Genomic DNA, 19,655 nt, shown 5'->3' with positions numbered 1-19,655 from the left:
CGTGGGGGTTGTCGGTAGGTGGTGGCTGCAGCTACTGGGTTCGGTTAGAAGCCATTGGCCCCGGTTGGTGTGACAGCAGTGGACTGGGTGGCATCCAACGGGCATGATGAAAGGCCATCCGGCTCCAGCTGTCTAACTACACGTAGCAACGTGGCGTGTGCAGTTTAGGCCAGGAAGTGAAGATAATCCCATGCACAATGCAAACGGCAGGAGGGCTATAGGGCAGCAAGCTGGAAATTGCCACACCTGGGGTTTGGGCAGCATACACCGGCTCTTACAAACATTGCCAGAGGATCTTCAATGATCACAAGTGGCCGGGGCCCTCAATAGAAGAGGAACAGTCCCCTGGGGATGTCTCCAAAGACGAAGACAGAGCAAGAGAGAGCGCTCGGACTTCTGAGTGCAGCAAGAAAGCCCAGCTTGATTCATTTGTGTCGTTTTCTATCGTTCGCCTGTGGAGGTTTCTCTTTAAGGCCTGACCACAGGCATTGGAGTGACAGGTGGCTTCCCAGAATGAAGAAATCACAAGATTAAAGTTAGCAGGCCTGGTCTCCTGGAGGTTTAGTAAAAGCTGCTAACATCCAGCACGCCACAGTGAAAAACTGCTGTGCTGGCCAGAAGCAAGGTCTTTAAAAAAATTAATGTATGGGGTTATTTTTTTTGTCCTGATGCTGAACTTCTATGGCACAGCTTAAAAAAACACTGCCCCCAAAAAGGAGCCAGGTTGTAATAGGTTTTAAATTGAACATATTTGATCTTATTGTTGCTGTAACGAGAAACTTCTCCTACTGTGCATTTCCAGAGCCTGCGGCAGAATCTGGGACCAAAACCCCAAAGGGTTTGAAAGCAATTGTGCTCTTGCCCATACAGTGGAATGGAGCCACGTGGGACAGTAATTTGAGGTCACATTCCTCCAGCCGAGTCCAATGTTTAAAAAAGAAAATAGCTGGCAGTGTTTGTTTGGGCCGGTAGGAAATAAGACTCAGTAATTCCTTTTCCAGCCGTGAGCGGATTACACTCGCCGTTTGGAGTTTTTGGAACCCTGATGCTCGGATCAGATGCCTGAACAAGAGGCCAAAACCGTCCCCGCACGGAATACACCTCAAATCTAGTCTGGACTCTGCTTTTCGCCCTAATCTCAGCCTTTGGGTTCCACACACACCAGTATTCGACCCCGGGGGGTTTAACCCAGGAGCCCCTGCTCCTTCCTTCTTACCGGGATTGAAGGAACTGCATGTAATTAGGATTATTAATTATTTGTATTAATATAGCACTAGGAGCCTCAGCCATGGCCCATGCGCCCACTGTGCTAGGGGCTGTACAAACACAGAGAGAAAAGACAGTCCCTGCCCCGAGGAGAGTTAGAGCTGAGAGGCTCTGCTCAGACGCATGTGACTGGCATAGCCACCCCCACCCGCCCCAGCAAATCCCCACCACCCCACACACGCTCTGCGGCTGGAGTCAGAGCACAGGCTGTACCCACAGCACTAGGGGGCGCTCTTTCAAAAGAGCTAGAAACCTGATGTTCTTCAGCCCCTTGGACACACCTGCCGCCCTGCAGCACCAGTGGCAAAGCCCCGGGGGTGCTGATCAGGGAACCCCCCCGGCCATCTCCCTCGTGAAAGGGGAGCTCGGCGCGGTACAACTGAAATGATCTGAAGCCGCTTCCTTTAGGCACCACGGCAGCTTGGTGAATCCTGCACAGAAGATGCTCCCCCACCTCCCCGCACAGAAGACCCCCTCCCCACTGGCCATTTGAAAGTCTCCCAAGGTCCCCAGTGCCTATAAAGCCCCCGCTGGGCCAGGCTGCAGAAACCTGCCCCCACCCCGACCCCCAGCACTAGCGTAAGCCAGGCTTTGACGGCTCTGAACCCCGGAAGAACTTTGGCTGTTGAGTTTGGTGCTCGTGTCTCCGACGTGGCTGGAGAGCATATGCTCTGGATCTGAATGGGGGCCGGCTCGGTGGGCAGAGTAAAGGGGAGGGGAACCGCGTGTGCGCACACACCCATGCCCATGCGCTCCGTGCCACCGGGGCGTTCTCACCTCCGTCGGCAGGTACGAGAGGAAGGGGATGTCCATCTTTTCGCACTGGGTGGTGAAATCCCGATACAGGGAATTCGGGGAGCGCTTGGGGTAAAAGATGGTCGGCTCGTATTCCTGAGGGAGGGCAGGGAGGAGAGACCAATGTAACCCGCACCCAACACGCCTCTTCCCACCCCAGCCCCTTCCTTCCTCTGCCCCTCCTTGACTGGCAGCTGCATGCAACCCAGAAACCTTGGTCCTCTGCCCCCCCCCACCCCCGCAGTATCTTAAAGGGCCACAGGCAGAAAGGAAATCTCCTGGGGCCCAGTGTCAGGGGGGAGCCGTGTTAGTCTGTATCCACAAAAACAACGGGGAGTCCGGTGGCTCCTTAGAGACTAACACATTTATCTGGGCAGAAGCTTTCGTGGGTAAAAACCCCACTTCTTCCTGCGTCCCAGTCCAGCGCTCCTGCGATCACCAGACAGACTTGCCCTGAGCCCAGTGGGCGTTGGATCGGGAACCGCCGTGGCACTAAGCCAACGGCTGCAGGGGGGTTATTCAGCTGGATGGCCCACTCGGAAAGACTGGCACAGCCGATGGCTACCAGAGGGATGGGAAGGGTGGTCTTGTGGCTATGGAGACGGGACTTGGGACTCCTGGGTTCCACTGGAAGATGCAATTCCCTGAGTAACTTCGGGCAGGTCGGTTCTCTCGGTCACCCCACTGGAAGAGCAGGGAGAATCCTGCACTGCCCCAGGGGAGTTGGGTTTTAATCACTCCTTGCAAAGCACTCGAAGGGGGGGCACGGGGCAGTGCTAACTCTTTGCGATGGCTTTTCTAACCAGACCGGCTCCTGACCATGTCGAGTGCTGGTCCTGGACTTTCCTCTGGGGCGTGGAAATGAGCCGCTGGGAACATTTCCAGACACACGCGGGCATCCCTCTGGGTCTAGTTTGCAGCAGGCAAGTGGGTGAGCTTTGTATTGAAAGCAGGAGCTGGGTCTAACCCACTGGCAGACCCCCAGGGGCTTGTCTGGGCGGGCTCCTGGGGGCTTCCCACAGCCCCTCAGGGATCGGGGGAGGAATGGCAGGATGATGCTCGTGGTTACAGGGCTCAGCTGGTTCCTCCCTGGGAGCCTGGCCTGATCTAGCCTGCGCTAGCCAGGAGTAACGGAGCAGGAGCTGCTCTCGCCCCTGACTGCTGGGCTACGGGGAGCACTGAAGGAAGGCGGTTGGGTGGCGTTAGCAGGTGTCCGGGGGATGCTGCATTTGCTCCCATTCGGTGTTTGCTGCTGGGCCTGCCTGGCTTTGGACCACGCTGGGACCTCTGCGACTGACAGTGCTTACAGAGACTGCAGCACCACCCGGGACAGATCCCCCCACTCTTCCCAGGCTCTGAGAGAGCGGGGAAAGACAAGCCACCCCCGAGTTTACCAGGAGAGCGACCCCTCTGCCCTGCTGGGAGCACCCCAGTGCCCCCCCCACACTCACACACACCCGCTGCTGTGACATCTGGCAGGGAGACACGGGCCCTCCTGGGACACAGAGCATGGAGCGCAGCTGAGCAGTAGGCAGCCCTCGGTCCGAGCTGGGAAATGGCCGCTCAGCCAGCGAGCTCCCAGCACCAGCCTCATGCAGCAGCTTTCCCTACCGAATCCTGCAGCGAATTGACCATGTAACCGCTGTCCCACGGCGCCCCGAGGAGGAGATCTCGCTGCCGGGGCGTGGGACTCCAGAGGAGCAGCCTGCACTTTTCTCAGCTTTCTCTGCTCCATTCCCTCCCACTCTGCCTGACCTTTTCCCACGGGATTTTCGCTGGGAGTTGCTGTTTTTGCTTGTCTGATCTTTATGTGTCAGTCAGCTCTGGCAGCGTTTAGCAGCTCCTGAATTTCCTGCAATTTCATGACTGGACCCGGCGGACTCTGGCTGCAACCATATAGACACCTCCCTAGAGCATGCTGTGATGCCTCTGCACATTGGACATGAAGGCTCTGCACCAGCCCTGTACCCAGTAGTCCCTGGCACTGGGGATAGCACTCTGACTAGGGTTATCCTCCCATTCCTAGGGGCCACAGGGAGCAGAGCATAAATTAGAGCAGCCCTGGGGCTGCTGTCATTTGCTCTGGGGCTGTGGGGGTGCTCAGAACACGGTAAGCACAATGGTGGCTACAGCTCCTCAACCACCCCAAAGTCGCACCTCCCCCAGCGTGTCCCAGGGTGGGAATGGAGCAGCTGAGAATCGGGCCCATTGAATGCACAGGCTGCTGTCTGCCCTCTAGCGGATGGGCTATCAGACCTGCTCAGGTCACGCAGCCCCCAAACTGCATTCACTCCCACACTCTGGATCTCATTGCAAGATCAGGTTAGCTGCCCCAGGGCTCCAGTAACAAAGGAAGGTTGTTACAGGGGGTTTTAGTACTGGTGAAAGGCGCCTCTGTCCCCAGAACAGGCGGCTCATAGACAGTGAAGGGGGGGGGCCTTCCCCACCCCTCAGCTCTGAACGGAGAGATAAGGAGAGGGGTCTAGTCTGTGTGACCCACTCAGTCCTGGGTCTCTCTGCGAGGGCAGCCCACAGAGGTGCTGGGTTCTGCCAGGGGCACCGACTGAGTTTGCCCTGTGGAGATTCGTCCCCAGGAAACAGTCTAAGAGTTTCCTGGGCCCCCAAACAGCCCCTGAGGTCTCACACTGGGCCCTGTGGATCTGAGTCAGGTGCCAACTGGTGATTCAGAACGGGGGATCCGTACCAGGTCCCCGTCCTTGCATCTTCTACTGCAGGTGAAGAACCTCTGACGAATGAATTAACAGGGGCAGCTACCCTGAGGAACCAAAGAGCTGCCTCTGTCACGGCCACTAGCATGGACCAAGAGGCCATGGGATCAAGTCTCCTCTCGCTTACTGAGATCGCAGCAAGGGGCCACCCACCCTTGCAGCACAAGGAGGGTGGCGGAGAAGGAAGTGGGTGATTTGTTAAGGATACTTACAAACACCCGCAAATGCCGTGCGCACACCAAGCCGATGGCACCGTTCTGATCGGGCCCACACACCACAAGCACTGTGGGCTGCTTCCTTGGGAGGGATGGCAGAGGGAACACCTGCAGCGCAGAGAAAAACAATGGGATCAAAACCCTGCAGCGTCACTGAATCTGATCTCCGTCCCCATTCATATCAGCTTGGTCCCCATGGTAGGAATAACCTCCCATGTCTCTTTCTGGCCTTTCATCCCAAAGGTGCCTAAATCCATAAGCAGAGACAGGAAAAACTGCATCCATTGCTGAAATGCAGCCACCTCTGGGTTGGAACACAGCAGCTGTTTAACAGGGCACAACAACGCTACACCAGTGGTTTAGAATAGGAAGTGGAGACGTGTGCTGTATCCAGATGAAACTGCAACGGAGTGGGGAAGACAGAATGGCGTTACACCGACTGGGATTTAGCCAGGCCACTGGGATTCACACCTCAATGGTTGCACAACGTGATCACAGAGGGGCCAGACTTATCTGAAAGACGGTGATCCTAGGAGCATGGGACCCGTTACCCCCCACATTGGGACACATAAGCCAGGCTGGAAGCACCCCGCGAGACATGATGTAATCCCAGCCCCAGCAGCCATCTAGCAAGCATGTTGTGCGTGGAGCCCGTGAACAAAGCTGCTTTCTTGTCACAGCGAGCTAAGAAGCTGATGCACAGCACCAGGGAGCAGGGCAGCTTGGCAGGCTCCTAACTGTCTCACTAGCCGCGGTCCTGCTGGACGGAGCAAAAACAGTTTGAAAATTACCAAGCTGCACAGACTCTGCAGGGAGAACCTCCTATTTATCCACTGGCTGATTTTTCCTGCTCTTGGAGTCTGGCCTCTAGTTCCAACCAAACACCGGACACAACCAAATGGCACAAACTATTTACAGTCCCTGACGTCCTGAACAAGCTTTTCAGTACCTGCGCCCTGGCCGGCTCCGCTGTACATTGGCTGGGACTCTAGACTTTGGGCACTGCCATGTTTCCGGAGTCTCATGGCTCCAGGAGCGAGGGAATGTCACCATTGCTGGGAAGGAGGGACAGAGACAGAGAGAAGACGCTGCTCCATGAACCCCCTGCCTGGGACTTGAGACCGCACATTTCAGCCATGAGGCTGTTCCCGCCAAGTGCTGAGTTTGGGATTAGAGCTCGGAGATCGACCAATTTTTCAGTTCACTGGCAAGTCTGAATTGTTTTGAAAAATTGTTTTGGGTCAAATTGAAAACATAATTTTTGGCAAATCAAAAAGTTGGGGGGAAAAATCAGTTTCACGTCCAACACTGAATGCTTCTTTTCTTTTTACATTTTCTAAAAATAAAATGAAAGGAAATTTTGAAACAAAAAGTTGTTTCAAATAGAAAAAATATCTGAACATTTTGATTTTTTCGGTTTGTTTTTAGAAGTTAGCTAAAGACTTAGCTGAAATTGATAAAAATTCACAAAATGTTTCAGTGTCACCAAATCTGAATTTTTTTCCAAAAAAGTCTGGGTCAATAAACTTTGCACAGTCCGTTCAGGATGTGCCCAGCGGCTTGGCAGGAAGATGGAGAGTGAATCCAGCGCTCACAGTGATTGCTCACTGGTTCTCAAGGAACGTGACAGCATTAATGAAGACAATGCTACCCCCATTTCACACCTAGGTAAACTGAGGCAGCACAGCAACGAAGGGCCTGGTGTCCAGGGGGTGCTGAGGGTTGCTTTGCTCCCCTAGATGTTGATGGGAACTGAGAACCAGGCCCTCGTTGCTTTGAGAGGGAGACTAACCTTGAGGGTAAGACACTGAGCTGGGACTCAGGAGCTCTGGGGTCTGCCACAGTTACACTGGGTGACCTTGGGCAAGTCACTTTCCTGCTCTGGGCTTCAGCTCCCCCTCTGTCCGAGAGGGACAATGACGTTTCCTTTCTCCCGTGGGTTGGCTAGTTAGGCAGTGAGCCCTTTGGGGCAGGGACTGTGTCTCACGGTGCAGCCCCTGACACAGCAGGGCTGGGAGCTCAGCTGGGGCTTCTAGTTGATCCTGTATTACAAATAACAACCACCGCCCAAGGTCACATGGTGGCAACAAAGGGGCCCGATTTTCACCGGGCCGGCGCACTCCTTCCTCCAGCTCAATCATTCACGGCAGCTGCTGAGCTTCAGCTTCCTGACGCCCAGGAGCGCCCCTCCGACCCGCCCTCCTCCTAGGCAAACCAGGAACTTCCCCTGCCGCCTGCCGCCCTCCCTGGCTGCAAAACAATTCCTCAGCCAGGCTACAGAAATAAAGAGCAGAACCATCTCAGGCATGCGGCTCTCCGGAGGAGAACGCTCGGGCACGCCCAGCCAGCGTCGCGCAGCGAGGGCCACAGAGGATCGAGGAGCTCAACTCCCAAATGTTTCTCTTCCCAAAACAAATTGTGTGCCCTTAAACGGGGGGGGGGGGGGGCATTAGCTGGCACGGAGGCTTAGAATGGAAAAGCTGAACCAGTCCTAAATACAGTGGCTCTACTGAGCCTTCACCCTCATCAGACACAAAGCTATCTTTGATCCATAAATCTTCTCTCTCTATTTATGAAGGCCAAGCTGTAAAAACACATGGGAACCTATTTTCTCCTGGAAATGGGGCGAGAATGACCTTCAGATCTCTGTCCTGTCCTGCACCACGTAAAAGGCGTTTAGCCCCCGAGCTTTAGTCAGGACAGAAACTCAGCTGAGGATCTTGCTCTGCCCAAAGGTGTCAATGCAGTGAGCCAGGGCTCTGGGATTCTGGAAGCCACGAGACTGAAAGGGGTGTCGAGAAGCAGCTTGAGAAGCAATAATCCCATGCCTGGACGTATGGAGGGGATTTGGACTTGTGGCCGGGAGGGAGTTTCTGCTACAATCTGTTCATTTTTATTCCCCCTCATTAACCCAGCTAAGGCCTTGTCTCCAGCACAAAGGTCAACCTCTAATTGGGCCCCCTGCGATGCAGCATGGCCTAGTGGCTAGAACATCAGACTAGGGGACCCCAATCAATCCCTGGCTCTGTCAGTAGCCTTGGGCTAGTCCCACTGGGGTGCCTCTGCTGCCCGTTAGATTGTTAGCTCCTTGGGGCAGGGGCTGCGTAGGTGTACGTACAGCCCCTGACACAATGGGACCCCGGTCTCTAGGTGCTGCTGTCATACAAATAAATACTAATTTGAGTGGCAGACAAGGGGCAGAAACAACTTTCCACAGCCCGTCCATCCAGTGATTCCAGCCAGGGGTAAAGCCTTACTTGGGGACACAGCGGGATTTACTCAGCCCGGGGCAGGGACTGTCTTTTTGTTCTGGGTTTGTGCAGCAGCCAGCACAGTGTGGGCCTGGGCCATCCCTGGGCTCCTAGCCCTCCCGCTGCTTTCCCACAAGGCACCACCCACTGCAGAGGTGGCCTGTCTGGTCACCTGTCTGCACTCTGCTGTCCAGGGGTCAGCTTGGCCGGAAGCCACCTGTGCTGTCCCTGGAGCCCTGGCACGGAGCATCGTCAGGGCGCCCGGCGCAGTCCATGCAGCTGCTGGCGGGTGGGAGCAGCGCTGGGGCGGGCAGACGATGCTGCATCGGGAGGCAGGGAGTGGGAAGTGAGCGGCTGAAGCCGATAAACTTTTGAACCCGAGAGTTTTATTTAAATGTGGAGCAAGGTCTCAGGGGAAGGGAGCGTGAGACAAATCGTGGGCAGGACAGTGACGATCAGCTTCTAACTATAACCTCATTGGCAGCTGCCCAGGGAGGCTTCTCTGGGGAGGTTCCCCGGGGACTGGCTGAGCAGAGGCAGCAGGTGCTTCGAGGGGTTTTAAGCGACAGCTGAAAATAGAAGGGGCCGGTTTTATAAATCCCGGCGGCTGGCGGGTTGGCTCCCGAACAGACAGCCCATTGCCAGGGCCAGAATTAATCCTGCGGCTCAAAGGGAGCAGCGGAAGGTGATTAAAAAGAGCCGGGCTGGAGGGGAAGGAATATCTATCTAATACTCCTGTTAACCACTGTCCGCTAGTGACGCTCCTCCCACGGAAATTCGCCTGCTTTAAATTTTCCCTCATTAACGTAACTGGATTTTAACAAAGCTTTGCACACGTGGGGCTGGAAACAGACACTTTCAGGCCCCGGGGGAAAAGCCCTGGCCACGTGGGCCTCCCCCAAACGCAAATCTATTCTCTCCTCCCCCATCCTGCCGTATTCCTTGCCAGATGGCAAGTGAGGTATGCAGCTAGTCCATGGAGCCGTGCGTCCCGTTGCTGGTACCCTCGCCCCTCTGGCGTGTGCTACATGCCCCTGGCACGTCCTGCCTTTAATTAGATTGTCGGATCGTTGGGCAGGGACCAGGCCTTTCTCTTTATCTGTGCAGCTCCCAGCCCATTCCTGACTGGGGGCTCTGGGATCTGCCACAGGGGAAATCAGGAGGGCTGCTAAACTTCACCAGCTTTTGCTACAAAGACGGGTCAGGTTTAAACAGTCCCCCCAAAATAGAGCCAAATCCCACACGTGCCCCAATCTACCCTCCAGTGACAGTAGAATCATAGAATAGCAGGGTTGGAAGAGACCTCAGGAGGTGTCTAGTCCAACCCCCTGCTCAAAGCAGGACCAATCCCCAACTAAATCATCCCAGCCAGGGCTTTGTCAAGCCGGGCCTTAAAAACCTCTAAGGATGGAGATTCCACCACCTTCCTAGGGAACCCATTCCAGTGCTTCCCCACCCTCCTCATGAAAGTGTTTCCTAATATCCAACCTAGACCTCCCCCACTGCAACTTGTGCCCATTGCTCCTTGTTCTGTCATCTGCCACCACTGAGAACAGCCGAGCTCCAGCCTCTTTGGAACCCCCTGCAGGTAGTTGAAGGCTGCTGTCAAATCCCCCCTCATTCTTCTCTTCTGCAGACTAAACAAGCCCAGTTCCCTCAGCCTCTCCTCGTAAGTCATGTGCTCCAGCCCCCTGACAATTTTTGTTGCCCTCCGCTGGACTCTCTCCAATTTATCCACATCCTTTCTGTAGTGGGGGGCCCAAAACTGGATGCAATACTCCAGGTGTGGCCTCACCAGTGCCAAATAGAGGGGAATAATCACTTCCCTCGATCTGCTAATACGCCATTAGCCTTCTTGGCAACGAGGGCACACTGCTGACTCATATCCAGCTTCTCGTCCACTGTAATCCCCAGGTCCTTTTCTGCAGAACTGCCACTTAGCCAGTCAGTCCCCAGCCTGTAGTGGTGCATGGGATTTTTCTTTCCTAAGTGCAGGACTCTGCACTGTCCTTGTTGAACCTCATCAGATTTATTTTGGCCCAATCCTCTAATTTGTCTAGGTCCCTCTGGACCCTCTCCCTACTCTCCAGTGTATCTACCTCTCCCCCCAGCTTAGTGTCATCTGCGAACTTGCTGTGGGTGCAATTCATCCCATCATCCAGATCATTAATGAAGATGTTGAACAAAACTGGCCCCAGGACCAACCCTTGGGGCATTCCTCTTGATACCGACTGCCAGCTAGACATGGAGCCGTTGATCACTACCCATTGAGCCTGACAATGTAGCCAGCTTTCTGTCCACCTTATAGACCATTCATCCAACCCATATTTCTTTAACTTGCTGGCAAGAATACTGTGGGAGACCGTATCAAAAGCTTTGCTAAAGTCAAGATATATCCCGCCCACTGCTTTCCCCATATCCACAGAGCCAGTTATCTCATCATAGGGCCAACTTGGTACAAAACCAGGTGCAACTCGGCACTTTGCTTTAACCCAAGTGTGTAGCTGATATTTTCAGTTTGTTCCAACCAGAAATTCAGGAGGCTGCAAACTCAGGTGGGTCAGAACCAAAAGAACTGGACCTTGGCTTTTTCACGCTGTTCTAAGGGAGAACTGTGACACGAAGCACCCCTGTAATCACACCCTACACACCATTGTAATAATCCCTGTACAAAATACACCTGGTGTAACTTGCCGATCACTGACATTCTTGGGGGTCAGCGCCGTGGATACACACTGGAATGATGATGGAGGTGTGTTTGACACAGGTCTGGCGGGGGAGTTGGTAACCAGGCCTTTCCAAAGGAACGTGTCTTTAAACTGAACTGTTTGGTAACTCCGGGTAATGTAGCAAACTGTTGACTATTGACTCCTGAAAAGGACAACGAACCTTAACATCTGATTGTCACAGGCCAGGGCTGGACATTTCGGAGCACACCTTTCTGGGACAAGTGGGGGTGGGCAGAGAGTGGAGTCACCACACCAGGTGTTACCCAAGGCTGGGGGAAGCCAGGGGGAAGCTGTGGCATTGCAGGTGGGGGCTCCAGGATCCAAAGCTGGTGCAGGGCTGCCCATGCTTGATGCTGACTGTGGGGGTCCCAGGCAGAGCACCACAGTGGCCAGGCAGCGGGAGGCACTCGAGGTTACAGGGTAAGAGGTGCCAGCCCCTCACCCATCTGGGTTGCACCCCAGAACGTGACAGGAATGATTCCCCTCAATTGCAAAAACATGTTTCAGCCACCAGGACAAATCCCTGCCCCACGCAGCCCATGCAGCAGAACAGGGCTGCTGGGCGTGAGGATGACGACGAGCCAGAGCAGTCTGAATTCCAGGCATCCCTGCTGCCTTCCACAACTCACAAGTCTGATTCCGTGCACGGCAGCCGTCCTAACTGGCATTCTCACTGCCAACCCCCGGGAAACTCACACATGTCGCCTTTCCGAGCCGTGCCAACTGGGTGAGCAGCGCGCTGGCAAAGGGGAGCCACAGTGGGTACAAACGGGGTGTGGGGTGGGCGGGCTCCCCCTGGCCCAGATCCTGCAACAGCCTCCCTGTGTGGGGCCAGGGCTCTGCGTGTCCTGGTGGGTCAGATTTGACGTGGCGTGGAACTTCCCCTTCTCCCACCAATGCGGTGGGTTTGGGGCAGGGGCCGGTGGAGGAGACAGGCAGCCCAGGGAGTGAAGCAGATGCCCCCATCCTCCGTGGGGGTCCCACGAAGCCCACAGATCTTTGGGCGTCTGTGGAGTGGAAGGTCCCAGGTGCAACGAAAATCAGGCTCACGTTTCCACTGCCCTGGCATCATCTCCCAAGGGCCTCCAACGCCCCGGGAGGGGCAAAGCTCCTCGAGGTAACGGCCTCCGTCCCTGGGAGAGCAGCCAGTGCTGGCTCGTTCTAACGCTGGATGCTCTGAGCCAGTGAACGGCAAGGCGCGGGCATTGTCTGCTGGGGGGGTGACGCTTTGGGAAGTCTGCCGCTGGCATCAGCAGATGGCACGTGGTGCTCTCCATGTGGCTCCTGCTGTGAAATTCATCCTCCTAATAAACACAGCTGGGCTTTGGAATTCATGGCTGGACTCTTGGAACAATGACCCCCTCCAAGCAACAAGCGGGGGCCAGGTGGGGATGAGGTGCCAAGCTGCCTTCCCCTTGGATTCTGCTGATAGATGGGGAGGGAACGGGGCCATGCGTTCCTCCCACTCCAGGGTCCCTGCAGGAGGAGACCTGGTTTGCATGGATACATTGGATCCCCATGCAAGCAGCCGTCTCCACGGGCACTGGGTACTAGGGTAACCGGCCGCTGCAGCTGACTCCAGTGCTTGGAACGCTGAATGGCTCACAATAAGCTTTGCATCCAGCAGACACGGGTCCCCTCCCCCCCCCCCCCCGGGTCTCTGGGAACGCGAGAGCATTTTCCCCTGGAGCTGATAACCTCAAATCACATTTATTTAAAGAAAATAAAAAGTTGAGCTCCTGTGCAAGCAGTTTAACCCAGATGAAATAATTGCAGGTGCCCAAGGAATCCAAAAACAACAGGGGGAGGAAGAAGGAGCTGGAGAATGGAAAGCTTTGGTTCCACTGCCATCTGCTTAACGTCCCAGCAAACAGCCAGCAGCTGACAGAAACTGCCACGAATCTCTGCAGCACGACCGATTGCAGCATGCAGCTCAGGAGCACAGGGCGGGCAGCCAGGGGCAACCAGGTGCCAATCCCAGCTCGGATTTATGGGACCCCTTTTGGTGCCTCAGTTTCCCCATCTGTACGGGGAGGATGCTGCTGCTGAGCTCACTGCAGAGGGGATGCTGTTGAGGGTTAATCAGGACATTGGGCGGATTGTATCTGTGTGCGTAGGACTGGGAGCTCTTGGGCAGGGGCCATCTTCCCGGGGTGGGGTCCCTACAGCTCCAAAGGCCACATGTAACCCGGATTGAGCGGAGGATGAACCAGGGAATTCTGCTCTGCATTTCAAATGCCACAAAGTCAGTTTGTGGCTCAGCCCCACCCAATCCCACAGCTGCCCTTTGAGCCGCTGACAACCCCCCACCTCCGTATCGTGGCTCTCTAAGGAAAGCAGAGCAGACCTGGGCTCTGAGCCTCCAGAACCAGAACACCAGACCCACAGCGGCCAGGCTCAACCCCCGCAACAGAAAACCAAACTCCACCTCCCAAAGGCTTGGGAACCTCAGAGCCAGGCCTGGATGTGGAGCCAAACTCTGCAGCTGGGGCCCAGCGGCAAGGCTGATCTGGCCCCAAACGACCCAGTGGCCCCCGAAGCTCTCAGGAATGTTGGACGCTGATCTGGACCTGGGTCCCGACCTTGTGACTCAGGCCTCTCTCCATTTGGTTTCCAAACCCTTCTCTGCAGAAGAACGGAGGCAGGAGAAATTGTTCAGGTGCTCACGTGTCCTGTCAAAAGGCCGCATGCAGTGGGGGCGTCTGGTTTGAAGGGGCTGCACTGGGCTCTCTGAATGCCGTGGATGGCTGCAGAGGAGTGTGCGGGATCGAATCCCCGTTCGCGTAGCACGCCGGACAAGCAAAGGCTTCATTTTTCCACTTGGCAGGTTTGGCCTTCATTGAAGGCAGCGCTGACAGGATATCACCCCCTCGGCTGTTTCAGGGCTTGGCTCCTGGAGGAACGCAGCAGGGCTGCCGCTCTGTACGACACCCTAACTGTGCTCTGCCTCCCCAGGCATCCATCACCCTTGCAATGGATTTGTGGGGTCTGAGACTCTGAGTCCAGGTCAGGGGGAATCACGGCCATGACATGACACTCAGGAGACAGAGCGCTGCCCCTGCTCGTTATTTCAGTAGCAGAGGGAGGCCCCACCTGAGCTGAGAACCCCACCGTGCCAGGCTCTGCATAGACACAGGGGGAATAGACAGACCCAAAGAGCTCACTGTTTAAATAGACAAGACAGCCACAGGAAGGATCATGATCCCCATGGGGGCTGAGGCCCAGAGAGATGCAGTGACTTGCCCAAGGTCAGCCAGGGAGTCTAGCAGAGTCGAGAATCGAACCCACGTCTCCTGAGTCCCAGCCCCGTGCCTTAGCCATGAAGCCAGGGTTTTCTGAGCTGAGATGGGGGCAAAGGGAGGAAGACTCTTCCCCAGGCTCTGATCAGCCCTTTAGCCTTTGCTGGAATCACCTTTCAAACAGCTTGGTTCCCAGAGAGAAAAATGCCAAAAAAAAACCCAAAAAACTCCTGGGGTAAATTTCTTGTTTTAGAACTTTCCAAGTTCAGGTTCTTTGGCCTAAAAAGATTATTTAAGTTTGATCACACCCAGCCCTACCCTCCGCCAGACCCCCAGAGGGGTGATCTCATCAGATTTCCTGTATGGAAGAACCCTGTGGAAAACCCAGGTGCTATGAGAGGACGGGTTGGTGAGTCCATCGGAAGGGTTCTTTCCTCTGACCGTAACAACGCCCCATTGCGGCATCTTTGGTGTGAGGTATAAACTCAAGATCCAGTTTTTGAAAAAGCACATGGGGGCCTGGGTCAAACTCAGGTAACCTCCAGCTCACCTGAGAGCTTCCCCTGCTGCTTCAATTGGGTACAGAATTCTAATCCGCTTCCTGCTCTAAATGTCACTGTGCACGTGTCCCACCCCAGAGATGACTAAAGTGATCAGTCCTCTTGCCTGTCTCATCAGGGCCTTAACTGAGCAAAGCCAGGAAACCAGAAATGACACCAACAGATATTGCTGTCTGTCTGCAACAGCTAGTCCAACACCCCCTTGCTCTCCTCTCTGTTTTATAAGCTGCAAATCAGATCTCTGTCTAAACCCATTAGGCATGGATTTCTTAATCCCAAAGCAGGGATAAACCTTTGAACTGGCCTCTCCCAGAAATTAACCCAACAAAAGGTCAGAGGTGGATGCTCCAGTCTGACACCCTGACACTTATATCCATTTTTTAAAGGATGTTGCTTGTTGCATCTTTAAAAGTGTTACAACGCAGGATTTATTTGTAAGAGATTTCAGTCCTGAGGCACTACCCTGGGCCTCCCAGTTTAGTGTGACAGCACAGTTCTGGGTCCACAATTCCAGTTGGTAGTTCTGAAGACTGGTTCAGTTATAAAACTAACCACGGACCATTAACAGTGTGCAGGCAAACTGAATTTTCAGACCCCTTGCGCAGAACAGACAATAACCCCCCCTGCATCTCTGAATGTGTTTGACATTTTACCACCTAAGTCTGCCGAATCTGGAGCTGCTTGTTAGAACAGCCTGATTCCAGGTCAATATTTACTTACTGAGTTCTAGTTAATAAGCAAGGTGTTTGCCGGATATCTAAAGGTTGGAGGAAATCTTGGGCTAGCAGATGTACATCCCAGCTACACATGCAGCAGGGAGCCCTCCCCCCCAGAACTTTGATGCACCACCCAAGTAAGAATAGTCTATGCTTGGTCTTGTATGGGATAATCCCTCCTAGTGACAGACAAAAGCCTGATGAGGCTGAGTTCAGAAAAGCCACCCAAAAGTTTGGACACTTCTTCCAGCTAGAGGTGGACCAAAAATGCAAAGTCTAGTTCCAAACTTCCCCCAAATCTCAGGGTCTCTGTATCCAGGGTTTGGGATTGTCTCATTAATTTATTTATTAGCCCTGTAGTGACTGGAGACTGGGGCTCAGTGAAGAACTGATTTTTCAGTTTGGTGGCCAAACTGAAAAGAAATTCAGTCCCTTTCGAACCCAAACTGAACCTTTTCCATGTTTCGCCTAAAACTGTCAAACGAAGCATCGATTCTGATTGATGTTTTCCAAAGGAAACAGTTTGTTTCTAGATGAAATGTCAAAACCGTTAATTTAAAAAATGTCAAAATGAGCCATTCAGACTTTAAAAAATGAGGAATTTTATTTTACTCAGCTGAAACTATTCACCAAATTTTGACCCAAATTCGCAAGCATTTCAGTTGCCCCAAATCTGCTTTTTTCTGACGAATTTACTAATTGATGAAAAAATTTTGTCCAGCTTTACTAGAGACCCCAAATAAAGTCATAGCCCTGTGTGCCCAGTGCTAGACATCGACCCTGAGTAAGAAAATTCATGTCTCTGTAGAGATCTGAGTGTTGATTTGAATCCCCTGATCCAGCTATTGACCTACACTACACAGCAGTTTGAGACAGGAAGTGAAGAAGAATCCTATAGTCACTCAAAATGGGAGGAGAACTCTGCAGAGCCTGTCCATCTGCCTACCTACTCCGCCTGTCGGCGTGTTCTGCCTGCAGCAAAGGGATGCTACCTTCAAAGAGATGTGGGGTGGAATCTGGTGGCACCTAAGAGCAGTTCCCAAAGAGGCTGCCTGGGCATAATACCTGAGCTGATCCAATGACAAAGATATGGGCTGCTCGATCTCACGGCAGCAGGACGGGAAGTGTCATCTCCCAGGTAAGTCAAGATGGGAGGATCACACTTGAAGAGAACAGCAGCTTAGCGGACAGATGGACCGAACTCCAGGCATGACTTGGAGATGACATTGGCTACTACAGCTCCAAGATCTTACCCAGCAGCTCGGCAAAGAATAAAACTGGCCCCTTGGTAAATACAGTTTCCCTCCTTGTGGGAGTTAAAGCACATGTTTTAAAGCTGATGGGTTACCGGCTGAGAACTGGAGAGCGTCGGCCTCCGAGCTTTGCAAACTGAAGGAAAAGGTGATGTTAATTTAAACAGCAAAGCAGCTCCTAGCTACTTCCCCCAGTTTCCATGTAAATCAGCTATTCTGCAGCTCGGTATGGAAAGTGAGCACCAGGCAGGCTGAGGGCAGCTAGCTCTACTCAGCTACTGTTTTCTGGTTATTCTCAGCTGCTTTCTTCCCGGGCCTTCCCAGGGAATGGCCGTGGCCAGTGGCCTGCTATGTTCTTGACTCAGCCAGTGGTGGCCAGCATTAGCCAAGCCGTGGTCCTGCTGGAAAGCACCCGGAGTTTGTTGTGAAAGGGTTGTAATTTACAGCTGTATTGGCTTTTCTAGGCAGTAAACTCAGCATCTCCTAGTGCTGCAATGCAGCTCCAGAGAGGGAGGTGTTCAGGAAAGGATCTGGCCTCATCCCAGAGGTGCAGAGAGGAGGGGAGGAGACTTTACACTCAGTAGGTTGATCCAGTTCCTCTCTGACTCCACAAATGATCTCCTCTTTCCTCCCGGGGGGTGCCTGGGCCTTCTGCTTCTCTCTGGAAGCCTGGTGGCGATCTCCTCCATGCACCATGGCTGCTGTCCTGCAGGTTCATTGCCAGATGGGACTCCCCACCAGCACCCTCCTGAACTAAGCAAAGGAGGCCCAGGGCCACCCGAGGGGTCGGTGATGCTGCTGCTGCAAGATGGAAACCACCAGCAGGGTCAAGCTGGTTCTTCCACAGGGCAATGCAAAGTGCTAGCACTGCCCAGCACCCCGGCCCTTTAAATGCCAACTCGATTCCACTTAGTCCTGGCCCATCTGCAGTCTGACTCACCACTGATTTGCTGCAGCCCGGGTCATCATGTCCGCCCAGCAGCGCACACACGCCAGGGATGCCCTGCCAGTATCTCGCCTCGCTTGGGGGGACAGAGCTGGGAATTGCAGCTGGGCGGGCACAAGACCATTCCCCGTCAGAAGCTGCCAGTGGAGCGAGGAGGGGTTAGCTGCGTGGTTCACATGGTCTCTGATGGCAACCCCGTGACTGACCCTGTCCTGCCAGCTCATGCGGCACTGCCCTGGGGCAGGGGGGGTTGGAAAATGGGTGTAGGGTACACACCACATAGGGCTAACTGGAAGGTACAGGGTCCAGTGAGGACAGGATTGCTCTGCATTGCACTCGGGGAGAGGGAGGGGGCTGCTTTCCCAAGCCCCTGCACTCCCAACTGCACACATCCATCGCATGCACGATGGGTGCTCATTACCCCACTTTACCACGCTCAGCTGGTTTCTGATCAGCTCACACCCACACGGAACTTTCCCCACTGCTTACATCACCGTCCAATCTAGCCCCATCTTTGTTAAGGAAATAGGAACCTTCTTCTGTTTCCACTAAGACCCCTTGCACCACACTGGCAGTGCAAAGGGCCTGGGCGTGAATGAGAATCAGGCTCCCTTCTTGTTACCTTCTCGCTCCTAACTCTGTCTCAGCCCCTGCTGAGCAAATTTGCTGTGGAAATATCTTGAGCTAAATATTTATGAGCTGACATTTAGCTTTTGCATTAAAATCTGTTCCCGCAAAGGCCAGCCTGCACCCGGACTCGGGCTTTGCTATGTTCAGGTGAAAGCAGGAATCAAAGACTGAACCGACTCAGACGTGGGGGCTTGTAACAGTTCGGCTGATGATCCAAAGTGAAAAGCAACAGCGTCTCCCGGAACAGAAGTTTCTGCTGCAGTAGTTAGGAGTGGAGCTGACTCACCCACCCACACACATACCTTTCAGTAGCTTTGCACTTCGCATCCCTTAGGGAAGCCGGGAACCAGCAGCAAAACAGCTGTCTGCAGACTGGTTTATTCCACTAAGGAGCTGTTAGCTGCTAGACATCTGTTGATTCAAACCCTTCCAGGTGCGCTAGGGCTAGGGGCATCACACCCTGTGTCCTGGTAGCGTTTCAGTTTGGATCATTGCATTCTGTCTCCTTAACCCCCACGCCTCCCTGCTCAGCCCACTCTTTAAATGGGGAGATGGTAGCCTCCTTCCTTCCAGCCAGATCCCCAGTTGGTGTAAATCAATCTAGCTCCATTGGCGTCAGTGGAGTGACAGATGAGGAACTGGCCCTTCGGATGCTATGTGACTACTAAACAGCTGCCATGCCCCAGCCCAGAGGCGGGTGCATTTCAGTGCCTGGCAAAGCAATGCCTGTATATACATTTGTAATGCACTCTGGTGTCCTTCAGGATGAATGGTGCGATACAGCTATAAGTCCTTTATGCACAATAATCATTCTTAAGCACTCCCAGGCAAGACTACCTGTTGCAGATGCATGTGACGATGCTAAATGCTACGGTATATTGACAGATGTTATCACTGTTGATGGAGTGTGTCCTCTATAAATCGTCTACATCATGTCTCTGCAAAGCCCATAAAACCCTGACAAGTGTCAAACCGCAGGATGTGTCACATGCTATTGAATGACTTCGTCCAGGCAGGTTTGACCCACTTGTTAGTTTTGTCCTGTTGCTCACTAGGTAGCAGGTGTGTATAGGAGAGGAGATCTCCAATATATGGTACTGGCCCATCGTTGCCCATGGTCCTGGGTCAGGATGCCCTGCTCACCTTAGAAGCCGTGGGATAAAGAAGTGCAGAGAAAAATCCAGAATCCAGTCCCCCAAAGTGCTCAGTGACTTCCCCAAAAGCCAGAAGGCTTTCTCCAGCCAGTAAGTGCATCTCCAGCAGGCTGTAAAACCTTCAGACAGCGCCTCCTGCCCTGCTCGCTCCACACTAACTCAGCAGGGAGAA

At 53.8% G+C, this 19,655-nt stretch overlaps 1 protein-coding gene across 9 annotated transcripts in view; it reads right to left on the bottom strand.

The window, feature by feature from the left end:
* Nucleotides 1-19,655, bottom strand: part of YJEFN3 (YjeF N-terminal domain containing 3) — a 56,832-nt gene that overhangs the window by 7,503 nt on the left and 29,674 nt on the right. For 8 of the 9 annotated variants that reach the window (XM_039515505.1, XM_039515504.1, XM_039515502.1 and 5 more), the window contains 2 exons: nt 5,003-5,113; nt 2,044-2,157 (listed from right to left, as the gene is read on the bottom strand). In XM_039515505.1, the coding sequence (XP_039371439.1) occupies nt 2,044-2,157; nt 5,003-5,113 (225 nt within the window). Of the gene's footprint in view, nt 1-2,043; nt 2,158-3,616; nt 3,948-5,002; nt 5,114-19,655 lie in introns of those variants that run through there. The other variant, XM_039515508.1, reaches the window with a different exon arrangement.

Source organism: Mauremys reevesii, linkage group 26 (genome assembly GCF_016161935.1).
Source record: "Mauremys reevesii isolate NIE-2019 linkage group 26, ASM1616193v1, whole genome shotgun sequence".
NCBI lineage: Eukaryota > Metazoa > Chordata > Testudines > Geoemydidae > Mauremys > Mauremys reevesii.
This window is presented reverse-complemented; position numbering and strand designations above follow the sequence as displayed.